At 39.8% G+C, this 21,622-nt stretch overlaps 1 protein-coding gene across 1 annotated transcript in view; it reads right to left on the bottom strand.

Moving 5' to 3' along the window:
• Positions 1-21,622, bottom strand: part of CHRFAM7A (CHRNA7 (exons 5-10) and FAM7A (exons A-E) fusion) — a 35,041-nt gene that overhangs the window by 4,821 nt on the left and 8,598 nt on the right. The window contains exons 3-7 of the mRNA XM_058811418.1: positions 10,843-10,887; positions 6,899-7,008; positions 2,195-2,274; positions 892-1,059; positions 321-515 (exon numbers count right to left, since the gene is read on the bottom strand). Coding sequence (XP_058667401.1) covers positions 321-515; positions 892-1,059; positions 2,195-2,274; positions 6,899-7,008; positions 10,843-10,887 — 598 coding nt within the window. The remainder of the gene's footprint in view (positions 1-320; positions 516-891; positions 1,060-2,194; positions 2,275-6,898; positions 7,009-10,842; positions 10,888-21,622) is intronic.

Genomic DNA, 21,622 nt, shown 5'->3' on the forward strand with positions numbered 1-21,622 from the left:
TTCTTAATGCAATTCAATATTAAAAGGAAGTATTAAGAAGAATTCAGTGTTAAAGTGTTCAAATGTGTATTTGTGAACTTAAGCTTCACCTAATGAATGTGAGATTCAACAAATAAATGTCAAAAAATGAAAGCCTACTTCTTAAGGAAAGTACTCAGGAATTGTTTATGCCTCTGCTGGTTCAGCATCAAACACTAAAAATAGTTCATGAGCTGGGACATACAAACTATTCCTCCTGCCTAAGACTCTTTAATAAGAAACTTTAAAAGGACAACTTCTTTTGTCTTAGTCATATTTACAATATCCTATTAATACTTCACCTAGTGAGATTTTTTCTCCTGAGTCTGCTGGAAGCAGGAAAACCAGCAAGGCAAGTGCAGATATCAGGACACAAGGAATGAGGAGATTGAGGCCATAATAGAGAGTCCTGCGTCTCATGGTAACTGTGAAGGTTACATCTGGGTAGGGCTCTTTACAACATTCGTAAAAGCTCTCAGTCCTCTTCCCAGGAACTCCTGTGGAGGAGGAAAGAGGAAGAAAACCAGAGATTAATGTGAATAAACTGTGTATTATATAGTGTTTATTTTTGAAAAGGAGAAATTTAGTTTCCCAAGTTTTGCTACAGGTAAAACTACTTAAGCTTAATCCCTACTTTTTCTCAGCTGATAAAGGAAAATCAGATAAAAGATACTTACAGAACTCAAGCAGCAAATTTATCTCTTTTTTAATGTTGATTTGCATCTGAGATCTGTTCTCAAGAGTTTCAAATGTCACTGGCTAGGTCATTTATTAATTTAATTTCTGTCTTCATTTCCCAATTGTTACTCCATCCATTTCAGCAGTGGAGACAAGGCTGCAAGTTCACGGTGTAACTGGGAATGGAGAGCTTACCTACTAAATCCCATTCTCCATTTGAAATATAGCCAGATATATCTGCTTCTTGCATTTGTAAGTCCAAGGACCAGCCTCCATAAGTCCAGGATCCAAACTTCAGGTTACATTTCTGAACATCAAAGGGAAACCAGCGTACATCTATGTAGCATGAGCTCTTAAATATGCCTAGGTGAGATTTGAAACAAGAGCACAAAATTTAAATGCTTGTTCCACAGAATTTCATGTACATTTTGTAACCAGAACTTGTTCTACATTGTGCCTTCTGCTTTTAATTTATAAAGCATCTTTAGTATCAGTCCTATCTTGGCATGTAAAGAGCAAAAATCAGTCATAGAGAAGGGAAAGAACTGTGCCATTAATGTATTGATGTTATTTGCTGTTTTTTAAGGATACTCTTCGGTTTTGGCACATAGTGGAAAAATATTCAGATAAGAAGTCAGATTTCTAGATACAGTATTTCAGGAAGAAATTAAGCAGAATATGTAATCTCTTTCTATTTCTTTACTGACTAAAGTAAGAAATCTTGAAACATAAGAAATCCTGAAATATTTATTTGCTGTTTTATTAGATTTATATGATATTGATTTACTGAGGAAAGTGAGCTTCTTCTTTTTCACTTGTTGAGTCAGACCCTGTCCTTCAGCATCTTTCAGAACTGAACTGAAAAATCCCCACCAAATGGAATATCTTAAGAGAGCATCTTAAATCAAAAAGCAAACCCCTGAAACCCTCTGGACATCTTAGGCAGAAAACCTAATTTGTCTGGAAAGCATTTGCTCTAGTGCTATGGTTTGCAAAATTCAGATACTAGGAGGAGTTAATTTTAATGATTATGCTAATTGAGTTGGGGAATAGAAACAGTGCTCCACTGCTGTACATCCAGACCAAAAATTGTTTTGATGAAGCATTCATTGAATCATTTCAAATAGAAATACATCCAAGATGTTACTAAGCATCTTACTGTAAAGTTAACATATTCATAAAAGAAACACTAAAATAATGTAATAAAAAATTATTGAGGCATTACCATTACTTTAATAAATATCTTTTTATAGTAAAGATTTTCAAACTTCTAAAATTGTGTATTGTGACAGAAGAATTTCCATAATTGTAATAAAACATGTATCTTGTATGAGAGTTTTCATGCAAAGGTGTTAACCATATAACCATAATGCCTGTAGGCTTACATCTGTCAGATGATGCTAGCTAAACAAATAAAATGTAAGAGAATTTATGGCAAATTTGAAACCACACCATGCACAAGTAATCTACCAAAATTTATGACATGCAAAGAGCCTACCTGGTGGCAGGTATTGGCAATGTCCTGAAGAATTGACTAAAACATTAGTGTGAAAAGTAGCATCAAATCTTTCATCAGCACTAGAACAGGGGAAAAGCAAAATGGGTTATTTGCTCTTTGACTGGCTGAAGAATGTCTGAAACAAATCTCTTCTCATAAAAGGACTATGTCACCCCTAAAACTTGACAGCTTTTTTCCTGCCATCAGTTTTCTGTGGCCTCAGAGTAACTGGCCTGATCCTTCTGGGTTTGCTCCTGATTAAGAGCTGTAAGGCAAAGTCAGCCACCTCATTCTTGCCACCCACCAGCCCATTTGATTCATTATAGTGCCTTGGCTCTATTGATTTCCTTTTGGAAAGTAAGCACTTTTTAAAAACTTCTCAAGCAACTGTACAGGGCAATCTGTTCTCTTGGTGTCTATGTTAACAGCATCTAATGACTACTGAGGAGATGGATACTCCAGTGTCTGTATGTTCCTACTTCTTTGTATATGGGTGACCATTATTACAACATTTCATACATGAGATCCTTTAGTGCAGCTCCAGCCTTCATTATTTACCCCAGACCCCACAAATTGCATTCAGACAAGAAGAAAAAGCAGCCCTATTTGATGTGTCAGTGTAGTGGTGTAGCCAGCACTGCCCTCTGTGCTGTCTCTAGACAGCAAGTCTCTAGAAAAATAATTATAATGTCATTTGGAGAGTGCTCCAAATGATGAATTTGCATCTACTGCCAAGGAATATCTCAGTTCTGTCTGGCAGGAATTTACCAGGCGTTAATATTTTAAGGGCTTCTAGATGGGAAACACAATGAGGCACAGGCTACAATTGTTGTGCTGCTGTAGTCTCCAAGCTGGGGGGGGTGGGGTGGCACCTGGGGCAAGTGCAGAGCCAGCTGGGCAAGGCAGGGCAGGGGAGCTACACAAGCCTCAGGCTCTGGATGCTTGCAGCAATCTGGACTTCAAAACCTGTGTATCTCCAGATTGACTGGAACACTACAAGTCTCTAATGTCTCTTTGCCTATTAGTAGTATCTCATAATTTTCTAATCACCTTTAAGATATCATCAGAAAAACAGTAAAAATATGAGATGGTCATAAAATGAAATATTCATAACTCTAGGAGAAAATCAAGTATATTAAAAGGTGTTTTTTAGCAGGAAAACTCTTATTGAAATATTATTTTCTTTGAAAAGAGGAATTTAATATTTGATCTATTCTGATTCAAATTTTGTGTCTCAGAAGCTAAAATAAAGCAACTGTTATTTTAAATGTTTTTAATATGCATTTTATTTCCTCCTTCTGTACTTGAATAACTTAGATTTTAAAAAATATCTGGGCTGGTTGGTGAAATTTGCAGACAAGAAAAAGCTAAATCCAAATAATTACTTGCCCATCTGAAGTTGCACTTTTTCCTGTGGTGAGCAGAAGGCTCAGAAGTATTGAAAATACTTGCAAGTATTTAATGTGAACTTAGAAGCAGAAAGTCTCAGCATTGAGTATGTTTGATGCCTGATTTTAGCACACTGAGGGGCAAAGGCAGCTCAGGTCTGAGGCCACTTGAGCAGGGTAAGCCGCTCCTTCAGCTTCACAGCTCATGGCTGCATTTCCCCGTTTGTGTTGCAGCTCCTCTTCCAGCTGGAGCTCTAATTCTTCTCCTTCCACATCTTGGCTGCCTGTTTTTGTGATATTTCTAAGGAACTGGTGCTGCAAAAATCTCTACTGATTGCATTGCCAGATTTGGTAGAGGATACTGGGGAGAGGGGCAGCAAGATCACACACACATTCACCCAGGTGTGCAGGCACACCTGTGCATGGGTCTCATTTCCTTAAAAACCAGACCTAAAGTCCTCCAACAAGGTTCTGTATTAGACAAATAATTGCTTTGACTTGAAATTAATAAGGGTTAGATGATGGCATTCAAATAAGTAGTCAAATTTAGGATGTAAAATTATCCGTGCCACACAAATCACTCGTTAAGTGGGAATTAATGATTCCTGGGCTGGGTTCTGTTCTCTTCCTCTGGAGTGGAGAGTAGTGAAACACCAGGGAGCTGATTCTAAGACCTTGCTGCTGTTTCTGGTAATTGGCAAAAATACAATTTTCACAAGAACACAAATGATCAAGGAAACTTGATTTCATTTCCACATGACTTTGCCTTTCATAGGCACATTCTTAAAAGAATATCCAGTGGTAGTCAGATTCAAACATGAAATTCTTTTTTTCTGAGAAAGGAGCATCTGTTTTTCCATGCTGTGCTTCTAATCATTTCTGAAATGCTCTGCTTCTATTGGGAATGCACTAAGTAGCTTGAAGAGACTAGACTGAAATGGAATGTAATGATAGCAAATAATTTCTGTAACATTTCCTCTTCAGGGTATAACCACTTGTAAGCAGATATTGATTACAGGACATTGAGATTACAAAGCTGGACCTAGCAGATAGAATCTCACTGGGACCTAACCTCATGTTTATAAAACTGGAAAAATAAAACTCTTAAAATGAGACATACTTCTAGAATTTTTGTAATTCCATGAAATACTGAACAATATGTGGCCATTTGGAAGATAATCCCACCAGAAATGAACACTTTTAATAAGTGTAGTTAAAAGTGGAATATAGTCCACATGACACTAACACAGTCAATCCTGGAATTTGTACAAAGGCCTAGATTTTCTTTTCTCAGATGAACTGGCCCTGCTCTACCCACAATAGACTGGATGTAAAATTTAATACAGCTGCCACAGTTTCTCTGTACTAGGCTGTAGCAAGATGTGTAAGAACTCAAGGCATAGTGAAACATGCATTCATTAAAGTGGAAAGTGAATTTATAGTTCATTAATTTCTCTGTAACTGCAGATGCATGTCCCTAGTGAAGCATAGAAATTGGAAGCATCTATCTCAAAATGGCATGTCACTAGAAGGGAACATCATAATATTCCCAATGTAATTTCAAACAGGCATAAGAATTTATTTTAAATAGCTTTGCTCTCTGACTAAACTCTGCATAAGATTTTTGGATTAAATATGTGTTTGTAACAGAGAAACTGCAGAATAATTATTTCATGACTGAGTCATAGTTAACAATCTGAAGAGTTGAAAATCTGTATTAACAGAAAAATTGTGGTTTCAGTTTTCCAGGTTATTGTGACCCTTCTTATTCTATAACCCACCCCAGCTACAGTTAGCATGCATATATTAATATGACTAATTCCTAAACTATTACCATTTCAGTTTGGATATACTTAAATACTGAAGCCTAAATCATCAGGCACATTGCCAAGTCTCTCCCAGGTATGTGATATAAATCAGGAAGAATATTGTCATAACTCATTTTTTTGGAAATCACTAAATTGCTGTTGTAGAGTACCAATTTCATGGTATACACAGCATGTTGTTCATCAGGACAATGGAAATGAAAGTGTCATTTGTCAGATTCTCCCAAGAACACTGTCAGTTATGGAATCAGGGTAGCTAGAGATCCTTCAGTGTTAGCTGTACCTCTGGGACAGCAGTGCCACAATGCAGGCCCTAGAGAAGTACCCAGGGCCTGGCAAAGGCTGCCCCTGGTGCTGTTATTCCATTATTGCACTGCAACAGCCCCTGGGACTGCAGCTCTGAATATAAAGGTGCTCCCCAAAAGGCAAATGGGGGAAAAATGCAGCTGCCATTGGAGCAACCATTCTCTAGGACTTGTTACAACAAAGAGCACTCCTGAAGTGGGAAGGGGGAGCAGGTCGATAAGCACAGCAGAGTGTGTCCTTAAGAGACACAGGGCAGAGAAACAAAGGAAGGAATGCCATCTGGGAGACAAAAGGTTCATCTCATCTGCACAGGCAGCTAAACAATGTACCCTGACTACCACAGCAGAGCCAGTGCTCCATGGGCAGAGCAGATTAAGTTCTTTCCAGCACCTGGGCAACAGCACACAAGCCCACAACAACTGCAGCAAAAGGCAACTTGTTATGGAACAGGCAGCTCTCAGTGTTTTATTTTTTGAACTAAATAAATTCCACAATGGGAACTACCATGGAACATACAGCCAAAGAATCTCTCAATGTCAGCTAAAGGTTCTGCAGTGGATTGATGGCAATCTGTCTGTTCCTGAAAAAGGCCCAACTCTGAACAGTTTGACAAGGAGAGCAGCAAATATCTCAGCTATTTTTGTAGCAGGAGGAAAGAATAACACCAAAACTGGACATGGAAAAATGTAAAGATCCTTCCTGGCAATTACCTCTCCTGTCTATAGTGAAACCCAAACTAAACCCTGACAAGCAAACATCAAATTTGAATTCCCCTGTAACTATTTAAACCAAAAAATTCCAGAGAAAATTATCATTATCCATGCCATTAAACACCATCTCATAAAAGCTACTCAATTAGAATGGTGGTAGGGATAATATTGTTATTCACAAAGTGTTTGCAAATATGTCCTTCTCTTCTGTGAACAGGAGACTGGTAATTTTCCAGTATTCCAAACACCTAGAAAGTTTTGGAGAATTATTTTAAAATCTAGGCATTTTGATGAGATGATTGTCATTTACCTTGCCCTTATCATTGTTTTTGGCCAGGGTTCTAGAAAACTTCACGTAGACTCCCTTTCCCAGGAAAAGCTGGAGCAGTTGAGCTTTCAAGGGAAATTTTGCAAGTCTATAATTCTATGATCTTCCCTCCATCCCCACACACACACAAAGAAAATTGTATCTACCTGTTATAGAGGAGAATATCAGGCTTCCAAATCAGTCCATCAGGAAAACGAACATTCTTCACTCCTGGGTATTCAGACACATTCCACTGCAGATAATGATCTGTCCAGTACTAAGCCATACACACAAAAAGTAAGTTAGGTCATCTCATCCACTGCTTTACTCTAGTTCTTTAGGGACTGGGTGGGCTGAAACAATAGGTGTTCTCTTGTTTAGCTTCAGGGACTGAAATGTTTGGAAAGTGAATTAAGCCACCTAGAGCACAATGGAACTCATAAACCCCTCATTTTCAATTCACACTGCAGTGCACATTACAGCCTAGAAGACATTTGGAGTGCTTGAGTTTTGTTGTTCACACTGTCTCAGGTGCCAGTTTGGGATTGAACTGCTTTTATAATTTATACAGTAACTTCCATTATCTTTATCTTCATAGAGACCTTTGTTTGCTGTGGCTGGAAATTCTCAGGTTGTAGTACCTTGCTCATAGGCATGGGGTAGAGCAGCCAGCATTCACTGCTGACAGAAGATGACTGTGATGGCACAAGGGTAATGCCAGCAGGATGTCTTGGCAGCTCCTGGGCCTGGCTTTGCCCAAACTCTGAGGCAGATGCTCCATAGCACAGGTTTCCTCCCTGGCTGGCGCTTCCTGCACTGGAGGCAGCTGCCCTGGGGCTGCCTGTGCTCCTTCCAGCCCAGGCCTGGCTGCTGGCACAGGCAGGCTGGCACAGGCAGGCTGGCGCAGTTGCACCAGCAGGGCTTTGATCTGAGCTCAGCACTGCTAAATCCCACACTCTGACATTGAAACATATGGTGGAGCACAGCTATAAACAGGAGCAGAGCCCCAGCCTGCAGCCAGCTGAGCACTGTGGCAGCCCCAGCAAGCCTCCTGCACTCCAGGAGTATTTTCCTGCTGTATTTTCCTGAAATTGAGGTTGTGCATCACCCCTTCCTGTGCAAATGGCTTGTTATGATACTAGGGTGGTTTCTCTTGAGCATCAAGGGTATAAGGAATAGTGTTCAATTCATTTTACAAAATGTACCAAATTTTCTCTGTCTATGCTTCATTATGTGCTTCTTTGTATCTCCATTATTATGTTTATATTAACTTCACTTGGCTGTAGGTGTCATGTAACTTACAGTGAGGGCTTGTCCAGATTTACCAAGCTGTTGCAATGCCAAATGTTAATTTCTTAAATGTAAACTTTTAAATGGGTGAGTAAATGTACAACACCCCTTGTGTCTAGTGGTCCTTGTCAAAATGTTTGATAGACATTAAGGTCAGAAAAAATTGCCAGTGGGTATTGTGGAGGTAAATGTTATTGGTCATTCTCGTGGGGTATTCACATCAAACTGGTCTATGGAATTCCTTGCATTAATGTCACAGGCAAGTTTTGATTTGATACTCCAAGTTACCAGTTAGCCTCATGCTGCAGGTATTCAAATGCATTCTTGTACCTTTATAACAGCATAAATGACCATTTTGATGCATTCAGCACAACTAATAGCATTCATCATGCAGCTTTTGTGAGGTGTTTACTATATTTATTCTTGGCCTGTGCTTCTATATTTATCTCATTCATTTTTTACAATGAATTTGTAGCAAAATCAGACAAAAGATCTGAGTCATACACTGTTTTCTCATTTAGCTTTACAGATAATAGTTTTTAATGGAAATCTTCAATTACTTGGCTCTGTTCATAGTTCTTGGTTTCACAGTTCCCTAGTTAAGATACCTGTGTTGCTCACAGCCATCTATGCACAGCTTCTGTGAGCTGACCAACTGCTTCTCATATTTTTTCAGAAGTTTTACATGCATTTTCCCAGTAAACAGTTTTACATGAACTTCTTGGTTGACGAATGTCACTGTAATTTTTTTACCACTTCATCTTTGTGTAATGTAGAAGTCCTGAGACACCAGGATAATCTGTTTTTTCCAAAGACCGGCAATGTAAGCAAATCAGCTGTGTGGGTTTAAGGCACTGAAAGCTGTGGCTCAGTGGCTTTGGGTGACTCATCCTCAGGAGCTGCCAGAGCAGGTCACACTCGTGGTGGCAGGGCCAGGTCTGGCAGGCTGCATTCACTGCCAGCTGAAGTGGATATCAACATATCCAATCATTTCCTAGCCCAGCTTACGTTAGGAGTTCCCATGGCCACGGCTCTGTAGCACAGGGTGATGCTGAGTGACGTAAATCCAAGAGCAGCAGAAAACTTAATAGCCAAGGCTGCATTAGAGATCATATTAAACAGATTTATGGTTGCTCTGTCAGCCCTGTGTACAAAGTGTTCACCCATCCAGCTGGGCATGATCTGCTTCATTTTGCTTTAACTTTAGAGCTCCTGTTAAAGGAGCTGAAGCACCTTTAATTTGGATTAAAATGGCAAAGAGCTCAGGGTGCTTTGGTTAGTACCAATCTGTGTGATTAAGCAAGGCTCCTGCTATAACTTAGATCAAGTTTTAGATTTTTGATGCTGAACAGTATTGCCATGGAGATAATGGTCATATGAAATAGTCTGCCTGTATAAATACTAGATTTATATTCCCCTTTCTCTCAAGTTATTTTTTGCACTTAAGTATTTTGGAGATAATTACACAAAATATGTTTAAGGTACATTGTATCATAAAATTCATTTAAGATACGTTGCTGATGATATACACATGTATATCAAGGAATGCAATGGAGAGGGATTCAGGGAAAAATTATTTCAGATGATTCTAAGAGAATGACACGTGTTTGTCTTAAGCTTTGCTTTGACTCTCTCTAGAACACCATTAATAGACAGTTAATATGCAAACACTTATATTTTTATGTCTACTCAAGCCATGAGGAGTGGCTACATTTTTTTGTAGTAACGAAGTGATCTGTTCATTGCAGTCTTAAGGTGCTTCATATCCAGTATGTGTGAAGGTGAATAAATCAAAAGAAATACAGAATGTATAATATAATAAAAAATTTCCTAAGGGGAAAAAAAAAACAAACTCAAAAAGGATAAGGATGCTGTGAGATCAAAGAGAAGGAAAATAAATTACAGCCTCTTGAGTACAAAGTGTTGTATCATTTACTGGTAAGAAATCATAGGAACTATGGTCTTTGTAGCTAAAAGCCAAAACATATTATACTGACAGTTTTAATCTTGCTGTACAACAGGCCTCTATAAAAGCATGAGCTGAGTGCTTCTTCCATGGAGATTTTCTTTGTAAATATGTGGAATAGCCATGCTATTCTTACAGATCATCAGAATAGTCTTTCCTTTGTTTCCCAAGGCCTACCCCAGGGCAAGTGAGGTGCTCAATTTAAAATGTTACAATAAAATTAAAAATAATGCCTTTAAACAGAATGGGCTGGTTAAAGAAACTGAAAGGTATAAAGTTTCTGCAAATCTATGTGATTGTTTGTAATAATAAAAATCTTCTGTAACTTCTGTGACTTCCTTTACCTAATGCAGTGCTCAGCTGGTTTCTGTAGTACTGATGGGAATTCAACTAATGGCAAATTCTCATCCATGCTGCTGTAGGTAGAGAAAACTCCACATCACCATCTTTGCAGAGTTTAAGACAAACTTATGGTAGAAATGTTTGTGGATGCATTAGGACTCCACAGGAGTCAGCATGCTAAGAAGCACCTTGTTAATTCTGAGTCATAATGTAACCTTTCAGAGAAAACAATTTCAAAATACTCTCACAAAGTTCTTGAATTATCTATTATCTCTTCCATTCATTAAAAAGTGAGTAAAGATTGACTTCTGCCCAACAATACTGGCCATGAGTTAATAAGGACAAAGTTCTCTGCTGTGGTATCTAGTGGTAGCAAAGAAAATCTGACATGGAATTAGGAGTCAACTCATATTTTCTCTACAGACCTGAAAGTTTCCTAAAATTCAAACCCCTCACCAGATTAAACTCTAAAACTGAAGGGGAAAAACAAACATATTTTGTTTCAAAACTTACCATTTGTAGCCAAATATTTGTTGTTAATACTTGATTCTTTTCATCCTGGAGGGAAGGAGGAGAGGAAGAAGAAAAAACAAACCCCAGTTTAGTATTATTTAGATAAAATAATACCATTAAATACATTTGATGATTTTTAAATAACCAGTTGTGCCAAAGTACCTTTCAAAGCAATGGGAATCATTGCCACTCACTTACTGGAATGGAAGTTTTCACAGGAACTTTTAAATTTCAATTTAATATTACTGCTATCAGTCAAACTGTCTCCTGGGGGTATCCTTCTGCCAGACTCTTCCCTGGGGCTTCTTCTTTAATAAAGAGTCTCCAAAGGCAAGGCAGATTACAGCAGAGGCTGCCTGTGCCACCTTTCTTAGCAGCAGCCCTATCACTAATTAACCTTACCCAGCAGACAGAGGCAGGCAGTAGGAAAACAAGGAGCAAAGTGTGGCTAAGCTCAGCTGAGGGGTGTTGGGGCGATTCTGAGGAGCTGCTGAACAGGCAAGGGGCACCACTAGGGTCAGTGGAACTGTACAAACAGTGCTGCATCAGCTTTACCAGAAAATTTGTCAGGGCAGGATATTATTATTCTTTGAAGGCCTTTCCCTTGCACTCCTGTGACTGATGTAAGTTCAGGTGACACAGCAGGCATCTGAATGCTAATGCTGAAGTTGTAGACTTTAATTCTTCACTGCTCAGACACAGGACATTATCAGTGACCTTTTTCTGTGGAGATACCATATCAGCATCCACCTGGGTTATGTGAAGCTAATGGAATACACTATATATGCAGTTAGTATTCCACATTTTCCACTCTGAGCACACAATCCCTTTCCCAACACCAAAGCTCCATTTACAGTCTGAGAAGATGTCACAGGAAATTCAGTCACCTGTACAGCCTCAACTGCCAGAGTTGTTCATATGTCTAGACCTCTGAACTTACATCTGTCACTCTTGAACTTAAATGTCATTCCTAAATAACAAAAAAATGGCCAAAAATGTTTAATCACATACAATTAAAAAACCCTTTTTAATAACACACTTTACTAAAGGTAAATTTTCCCCTTCTGTTCTTGTTTTGTGAACTACTGACCAAAAAGAACTCCTGAGAAACCTTTCATTCCAACCATTTTAGATCCGCACATTAGTAGGAAGTTACACAGCATGTAAAATCAAATACCCTGCAAGGGACAATGGCATTTTTAAAGCAAGAGAAACCTTTTGAGGAGCAGCATCAGTAAATGTATGAAAGTGTTACTAGGCTGTGTGTAATCAGAACTAAATGTCCAACATACAAATAGAAAGATTTTAAATAAAGATGCCAATGTGCATGAATAAAGTCTACTATCATGCACACTCCTACCTTGCTTTAAAAAAAAGTAGCATAAAAATATAAATAATCACAGACCACAGCTAGTCATTCAGCACTTTTCCTCTCTATTTTCTGCTTCATCACCTCCATGAACCTTTTTCAAAACTATCTCAAGTGGGCAACTCATTTAAATGGCATCCTGGGGAAAGAGGTCTCCAACCATTTGCTTTCAGAAATCCATTATTAAGCTCCACTGAATCTGCATGGTGAAGGCATTGCTGAAGATGTCAGCCAGGCAAAGCAGTAATTAACTTGCACTAGTAGCTGTTATTCTCTAGCCCTACAAACATTAATTTGGAGCCTCTCTCAGCCTGCTTATAGTGTTAGAGCACTACAAAACTAGTTTGTACGGGATCTTTAATTCATGAATGAAGAAACAATCTTTAAGAGATCATTCATCTCACCAGAACTAAAGTCTATTGGGAAGGGTTGCCAGCTCAGGGCATGTAAAATCTCCATGTTTCTATTCATCATAGGCAATTTTATGTGAGATAGAAATATTGCCAATAATAACTTGTCCTCCAAAGTTCAGTAACATTTTCTGAAAGCTCTATGTGCTGTCCCAGGTGAACATGAGACGTTCCTATAATGCCATGCCCCGGTTCAGCACCTGAGCAAAGCTGAGAGCACCACTGCTGGGTGGTTTCTCTGTACGCCTATAACTGCCTACTCAGAGGTGCAGAGCAATTCAGAATCCATTATGTCGCAGGAAGCCTGTTTCAGGACTATTAGCAGAATGGCATGGTTAAATCCTGAGTTAAATTCCCAGTGTGATCTCTTTCTACACATGAACGGCCCTAGCTTTAAATTAGTGATGTTTCAAAAAGTCCTTTTCAGCAGCCAGAAAGGGATTGTACTGAAGCTGGGGTGTTGCTGGTGCTGTGAGGATCTGCTGGAAGGGCCTGAGCCCACAGCACAGAGGAGTGGCAAGAAGGAGCTCTACCATCAGTGCACATCACAGAGCCAGGCCAGAGAGCTGCCACTGAGCACTCACATAGCAGAGCTGAGGGGCACAGCAGAGTGTCAAAGCAGCTGTGCTGCTGGCAGCATGATTCAGCTGCCTGCCACTGCCAGGCACAGGGCAGAGCCATCACAGGTTGGCATGCAGGACACTCTGCAAGCGTATTCTGAAAGCCAGGAGTTATTCTGAAGTGTGAACTTTCACTCAAACCTAGCTCAAAGAGCCTATTCTGAGAGCACTGACTCAAATGTGACTTGTACTGTAGAGACAAGCCCTGAGTGAAGATAGCCCTTGCTGTTTTCATGGTATTTCTTTCTGTTATTTGAAGCATTTAGAGTCTGAAAGAGGGTTACATATGAGCTAAGTAATTTCCACTTGGATCACTATATTTAAGGTACCATCAGTGTTTGAATCATAAATCATTGCTCCTCAGATATAAAAACTTTACTGCCTGCTGAGGCTTGGTTTATAGCAGTATTTTGAGTTTTTAATACTGTTTGTTGGAGCAAACAATTTCCAGTCTTTTAGTCATTGTTGGATTGACTCATCCATCACTAGAGGAAAGGTTCTGATTTTGGAGGGTTTGTCATTCGCTGTGGCCCCAAGTGAAGCTGGTAAAAGATGGGGCAGGAGACATCCTGCAGGGTTTCTCCCTACTTAGGAAGAGTTTTTTGGACATTGTTTTAAATGCTTCACAGCAAACTACATTAGCACTCTTTTCAACAGAGCTGTGCAGTACCTCCCTGTAAAATGATGGGTGGGCTTGAAAGGCTTCAAAGAACTTCACCAGTTTTGTCACTTCATTTTGTAAACACTTACAGAACACTTCATGTGTTTTGACACAAAAACAAGGAAGCTCCTGTTACAAACCCTTTCTGCTATAAAGGAGGAAAGAAAAATGGCTTCACATGTTGGAGAATCATCCCAAGAGAAAGAGATCAGGCACTGTATCAGGTTGTTGGGATTGGTGTGGTTTTTCCTCCATACCAGCTGCTTTAAGTTACTTGCTGTTCAGGCAGTAGCCAAGTAGCCCTGCTACTGGAGATTTAGCTTTCCTTGGCACAGTGGGAGGTGGGTGGAGGCTGCTTTGGCCATCTCCATCCATACATAACTGCAGAGAGGACAGATGGTGAATTGCTACTGGACTGCTTGTCATGTTCTTTTGTGGCAGTGCAGGTAATGAAAGGAAAGTAGCTGACATCAGGAGACTTGACTAGTTCTTGATTCATTTTTGAAGGTAGAGGTAATAATTTCTGCAAGTTTTTGAAGGAAATTGCACTGTCTCCATTCTTCCAGTTCCCACTCCTGGTTTTGTCTGTTTTTTCAATTTCTACAATCCATTGGACTGATCACCTTTGGAAACACAGTTACCAGTGTCTTAAATTATCCTTCCCTTACCCTGTGTTCCTCAGAGTATATAAAAGAAGAGAGAAACTCGATAATGCTTTGTGAAAGGTGTTAGCCTGGACATTATAAGCTCTGTAATGATATCTGTAGACTTTCAAATGGATTTCAGCACATGTAGCATCCACACTAGAAAAGCTACACGGCAACTGCGAGGGGGAAAAGAACTAAAATAAAGCTGCCTGCCTAGAGAGTGGCATGCAGTGATGTGCAGCCCCTAGCAAGAAACACACACTTCCCAGGGACTCACCTAAGGTGATATTCTAAAATCTATGAGCTGTAATTTCTGCACTTCACATTTAGATTCTTTATTTTTATGTGGTTGAATCTCACCTAAATTATAGAAAAAGTTATGGCTCTTTGAACTGGGCTTCAATTACTTTCAACCTTAATAAAGACTTTGGAAGAACATTTTAAGACATCACTCGTTACAGCATAATACTATGTTCCTGATTAGTACCCTCTAGCAAAACTGAAACTAATAACTGTGGTCTGAAGTTAACAACACTCTGGCAGCCAGTGAGAAACATGCAAGACACTTTCTTTACTTTATGTGATTTTCACTTTTGTGTGCTTGAATGCCATCCTACTGAAACCAGCAGGTTAGGCAGTTCATTAGCTCTTATTGTCTCAGCACTTGCTCATTAAACATTCTCAACATCTTCTGATCCACAGTGTCAAATTACCTGTGCCTACTGACATTCCCCCCTGCCTCATTTAAAGTCCTGTTATGTTCAATTTTTGTTTCACACAGCTTGGGGTTTCCTTCCTGCTCCTTTTTAGGGTCATGCACTGAGCTCACTAAAGTGTATCAGCTGAAAAAGCCTGAATTCCTACAGGCTTAGTACTGAGAGGATAAGCTGGAGGGTGAGCTAAGCACTCGTAAACTGGCCAGGTGACAAAAGATTGGTGCTGTGTCCATACTTCAGGCAGCCATAGTGGCAGGATGAACCCAAGATCCTCAGAAGTCATGGAGAGTAGTGAGAGGGCTGCACTCCCCTCCTTGCCCTGGTGCTGGAGCACAGCAGCTCCCTGTGTGACCAACCTGCAGGAGAGGCCAGAGCAGCGTCTGCTCCAGCTCCACTCATCTGCAGCCCTGAGAGCACCACAGTGACCTCTCAGTCTTCCCACAGTAAGTCATTGTGGGGGTCTATTGAAAATATCCCCTCCCTGTGCCAAGGTTAAAGCTGTACTTTTCTATTAAAGGTGGCTCAGGGCTTCTTAGTCATGCAGACAGAATTTAATTTTCCTATCTCAGGGTGAGGATAAAAATCAGTTACTTTAAAAAGCCATCCTGGTGCTTCTGCAGGGACACTGAAATGAAGACTGCAGCTGCTGGCCAAGGACTACCCCTGATCACCCATAGGTGTGGGCTGGAGCTGCAGCCAGTGTTGATCTTGAAGAATGTAGTAGAGGGAATTAAGAAGTTTGGGGAGGTTTGTATAGGAATAAAAAGCCAAACAAAGTTGTTAATGTGAAAAAGTGAAAGTTGTCAAAGTGAAAAAGGTTGTTCAAGCAAAAGAAAGATGAAGAAAAAGTCAGTGTACATGATTTGTGACATAAAAGATTGGAATTCCTGATGCCTCTTTCCCACCCAACTTCCTTTTCACCATGAAAGGAATAGGCCATTGCAATTACTCTTCACTGCAGTGGTAAGCAATAGACCTTTTTATACAGTAAATGGTTTTTACTCAGCTTACAGCACATATTCCCAATTAAGCAAAAAATGCTGTGTAAACAGTTAATACCACTGCATAAATAATATTAATAGTATTCCATGATCCAGCATGTGAGATTCAGCATCAGGAACAGACAAAAGAATGTTTCTGATTTCTTAAAAATAGGTGAACAAGACAGAAAAATATTCAATATTCAGATTTTGGCTCCTTCAGACCTTTAGGGGTAATTGCAGCTGTGCTCAGGATTTAGTTAAGTATTTCCTGTAGCATTAAGGTTTTATAGTGAAATCTCCAAAACCTAGCCTGAAAATATCTTCATTACTTGGTGTGCTTCTTGATATTTGATTTAATTTTTTCTACCTTTTTTTAATCAAAGAATTAAACTATAAAGTCCAACCAAAATGGGAGTAGTTAATTAAAATGAAATTTGAAAATTTCTCTTCCACTGAGCTCTTAGGTTTATTAGATTTGTGATGAATGGCATATGAATGGCTTTTCATGCAGTCTGCATGCTGGAGGTCTTTGAAATAAAGAATGGCTCAGGAGAATTGCTCCTGGCTGGAAAAAGTGGAGTTTTGTTGATAGAGATAACAGACTGACACAGATTGCTGCCATTATCCATTTTGATTTTTTAGGAAAGGTGACTTTGGACTGTAAATTTAATGAGGAATGAGGCAATAAATGGCTATTCTGGGGCTGAGATACTTAATTGTTATATATGGGAAACAGGTAGAGTTTCCCTCTGTGAACACCTCCTCCTCCCATTAATTTGTGATAGAGTGAATAAAGTTATTAAAGTGCCCTAATCTTCAGCATTTTCCTGGTTTGGGCTGGTTTCACTTATTCAATTGTTCTTATTTCAACCCATGTGTTTTACCTTTTCTTTCTGATTGTCCTCCCCACCAGGGGAGGGGCCTGAGTGAGCAACTGCATGCACTGTTTTAATTTCTAGTTGGGATTAAACCATGGCAGGCATATTCTGAACTCAGCCTGCATGTTCCATAACCCTGCAGGGCAGAGTGGCAGTACCAGATGCAGTGACAGCTTCTCTGTTTCCTCTGTGAATCCTGTGAGTGCTGTGGCAAGGACCAAGGCTAGAAAGTACAGCAGGAAAAGAGAATGCAGTGGAACACTGGGAAAAAGCTGAAAGCAGAGTGTTAGGGCTAATGACTGTTGTGTGTAGGTTCAATTTTATGAACAAATTTAAAATATTTCTAGGAGAGGGCCATTTTTATTCCAGTGAAGTCTTCTGCATGGGATGGGTTGGATTAAGGTCTGATTCTGCACTCTAATTCTATTTCTCTTTTGTTTTGGAACTGTGTCCTACATTCAGTAATTCTGCCTGGCCATATTTACTAGAACTATTTCTTCTATAAATCAAGGAGTGAGCCTCACTTACTAGAAATAATTCTTGATAACCAAACATTTCGGCTCAAGTTACCTCTCCTTAGCAGAGTGCTCTTTTGATGTTGTTAGTTCAATTTTGTGCAGCTTCTCACCTATAAAATTTGTCCTGTCTTCATAAATATTTCCTTAACTAGCCTGTAATGTTTAAAGTTCAATATATGGAAGCTTTATTTCAAAGCAATGCCTGCTTATACCATTTTCCTTTGAAATGCACTCCTCCAGGCTGGCCTAGGTATATACATGTAATGCCATTTTTAAAATTACTTTATAGAATATGCTGCTTAGTGTTTATTGAGCATTTTCCTGTCTTGATAGTTTGTAAACATATCTCATCCAGAACACCTGAAATTGTTCTGATTATTTATTCTCTTGCAGGTTTTTTTGAACCAAATTGTTTAAAATGTGGATATATTAATAGAAAATCAACAAATGGATTTTTTAAAAATTACATTGTAAATCTTCCCTCTATCCTACAAGCACATTGTTTTCAGCAAATTAAACAAAAGGAAAAATGTGTCTCTCTGGCAAGAGAAGGGCCAGGCTGGGCAGAGCAGTGTGAGGTCAGTGTGAATGGAAATTGGTGCTGGAGGCAGGGGGTGCAGAGGTTGTGCTTGAGCCACAGGGGCTCCAGGTTCTGTGGGATGGAAACTCTGCAAGTCACTCAGCCACACTCCTGAGGAAAAGCATCCAGCAGCTGGGAAGGAGGGAATGGGAGAGGAGAAAAGAAAAGCTCCAGGTGTGAGGGGTGGACAGGTGCCCCAGTTTACAGTTCTGGTCTGTACTTAACACTTGAGCCACTACATATTTAATACAAGGTTTACTATGAGCTTACACATAGTTACAGTTCAGGCTTTAGGTACTGTAGAGTTTGACCTATGTGGAAGTCTGAAAAAATTGGGGATTTTCAGACATGTTCTGTATGGATATTGAAGCCTGGAGTTCCTCTCTCTCTCATGCACTGTTCAGGTGTGCACGAAGTGAAACAAAGCAGTGGGGAAGTAAACCTGAATGCAACAGACAAGTATGCTTCTGCTTAGAGCTGGATTTCTGAGAAAGTTGAAAAGTTTCTGAAGTTAAAATGCTAAAATATTGTTAGAGCATTCTGTGCTGCTGGGATAGGAGTAGATGTTCATTTTTGGCATTCTGAATATCTTTTTCTATTTTTTTTAAATCTAGAAAAATAAAATTTGAATTTTACCTGGGTTAAGGTTGAGTTTGGACTATGAGATAAGGAATCTGATTGCTTAACCTAATTCAGGTGAACTCTGAGGGAGGTTGTTTGTTTTGCCTTTTTGTTTTTTTTAACTTGCACTGTTCGTGTCTGGAAAAGGCCAGCATTTTCTCCACACCAACTTGTCTTATATACTTCTGTAGAAAGCATTTGCTTTCTCCCCAATTTCTTGATATTGCTTTAAAAGAAAGGCAGTTTGCTCAGACCACACACAGGTCTCTCTAGATAGATGCAAATCCATCACAGCAAAAAGCTGCTGCAGAAAGAGCACAAAAGAGCGACCTTAACTCAGAGCATCTGTGTGAGGAGCTGTCTCAGGATGGAGGAAGGTCTTTGTGTTCTGTGAGGTCTCAGAGCTGTGCTGCCATTGGCTGCACCAGGGCTTTGTCCTGGCAGAAGCTGGAGAAGTGGCTTTCACCGAGTTCCAGGAAAAAGAAGTTGAGATTATAAATATGTGTGAGAGGCTCATGATGTACCATTTTTGTTACCATGGGGATGTAATTGTAACAGCAGTCTGTCTTCTTTTTTTTTCAGTACATCATTGTTAGCAAGAGATTGTATTTAGATATGAACACATTCATCTTTGCAAAGACAAGCAGAGATAAGGCATATGAAATGAGCAGAGTACAGCATGACTAATCACATACATCAGCACATCTTGCATGAAAAAATATATTTTGAAGAGCAAGTTACATTTTTCAGGTTACCTTATGAATTTCTGTGATTAATTGTAGGTGTTTCACTCAGTTCAATTTTTGAATATAGCATAGAGCTTAAAGTGCAGTTAAATTTCTCACAAACATGCAAAGTAATAACTGTCTTCTGTTGCTTTATTTACAAATAATTCTTGATTCTAGTGTATTTTGTAGCAGACTCCTGTTGAGAGGACTGAACCCTGAATTAGTGTTAAATACTGGCTCTAGGTACTGATTACCATTGCCAGTCTCTCAGAGATAGGCAGCCCAGCTCTGAACACATGCTGGAACCTGGGAACTACCAACAGTACCACAAGATAAGATCAAAGAATGGAGCCCATAGCCCCTCTCATTGCATGGTGTTAAAACCAGAGGGAATCAAAGCCTTTGAACTTGATTTATCTTCCTAGAGGTTAGCTGCAAAACACTGAAATTGAAAGGTCAGGTTGTTACACTTCAGTGTACCAGCAGACTGAAGTGGAAGGAAAGTGCGTGTGTTATTTCTTCAAGGAGAGAAGTTATGGGGGAACAGGGAGCTGAACCCAGAGCTGTCTCTTCCTCTCCCTCTCCCCTGAGAGTGATCAGAGCACACAGCTCCAGCACCAGCCTGGTGCTGGCATTCATCTATCCTAGTTTTGTGACTAACAGCATCAAAAATTTCCACACCTGACCAGAGTATATTTTCCATGATTTAGCAGCAGCTGAAACCTTTGAGGAACCCAGAGGCATCTTACACAGCCGCAAGGAATGGCTCTGTGCACTACAAATGGACTTAGGTAAAGCCAGCTTCAGAGGGTCAGATAGCAAAATGCTATTACTCATCCCAGACAGTGTCTCTAACTATACTACATCCTACCTCCAGCTTCAGTGTAGGAAAATTAAGCAAGGAGGAGTTGCTCCAAAATTTCTGTGATATGTAACATTACCCATTATCTTGGATGTCTTGGGCTCTCTGGTCAATCTAGGATTGAGCACAGGCATCACCATAGAAGTTAAAAAACTTTCTGGGGAAGGGCAGAGTACAAAATGCATTGTTTATCCTTCTGAATGTCTCTGCAACTCTTGACACAGAAGTATTGCTAAGACACTTCAATAACTCAAGAAGATGAGTCGTATTACACAGGTTCCAGTTATTCCTCACCCATCCTCTGATGGACACATTTGAGAGTCCTCTTAAGGGTCTTCCTTTCCTGCTTTCCATGAAAATCCATACTGTCCCCACTTCTCTGATATGCCTGTGGAGAATCACTTACAGAGGCACTGACTAACTGAGCTTAGCTGAGAGGAACACTTTGATGGAAATCAGCCGTAGCTCTGTTTCTTCACAAATGCAACAAGCGTCATGACTGAAATGTCAGAACACCTACATGGTCCTTCAGGCTGCTTTTCCCACAGCACAAAAGAGCAAATTCTCCTCTGTGACAAGATTATTTCTGTCTGTGGGGACAGAGATGGAGTGAGCACTCCAAAATCCATAAAAATGCTCATCTGAATTTCTTGAGCTCTGTCAGCGCTCATTACTTTTTCTGTTCTCATTGTTGCATTTAGTAGTTTTGGAGATGGTGGGTAAGAGGCCTCATTCCTTCCTTCTTGCCTTCCTCTCAAACCCTAAACCTGTGTAGTTACTGAGAGTAATTAAGGGGATGCTGAGCACAGAAATGTGCAAACACTTCTGACTGAACACAGAAAACAAGCCAACAAAAGTGCAAAGTAGCAGTGCTGTGTGATTAAACATGTGCCTGGGTCCCCCAGGTCTGCACAGGGTTATTGATCATCTTCCCTTCAGGGGAGTTTTTTTCCGAGGAGCACACAGGGAATGAGGAGACAGGATTATAAACCATGCAAATGTGGCCTCCCATCACTACCAGAAGATTTGGGAGAGATGAACTGGATGAATATCATATTCTTATCTTGCTGCCAGTGAGCAGCACATGGCTTCATGCCACACTCTTAGTGCTTCACAGTTAGCTGTTGTTGAAGCCAGGGTTACCAGCCTTTCCTTTTTACAAATCAAATTCTAGTTGCAGTAACAGG

Source organism: Ammospiza caudacuta, chromosome 10 (assembly GCF_027887145.1).
Source record: "Ammospiza caudacuta isolate bAmmCau1 chromosome 10, bAmmCau1.pri, whole genome shotgun sequence".
Lineage (NCBI taxonomy): Eukaryota > Metazoa > Chordata > Aves > Passeriformes > Passerellidae > Ammospiza > Ammospiza caudacuta.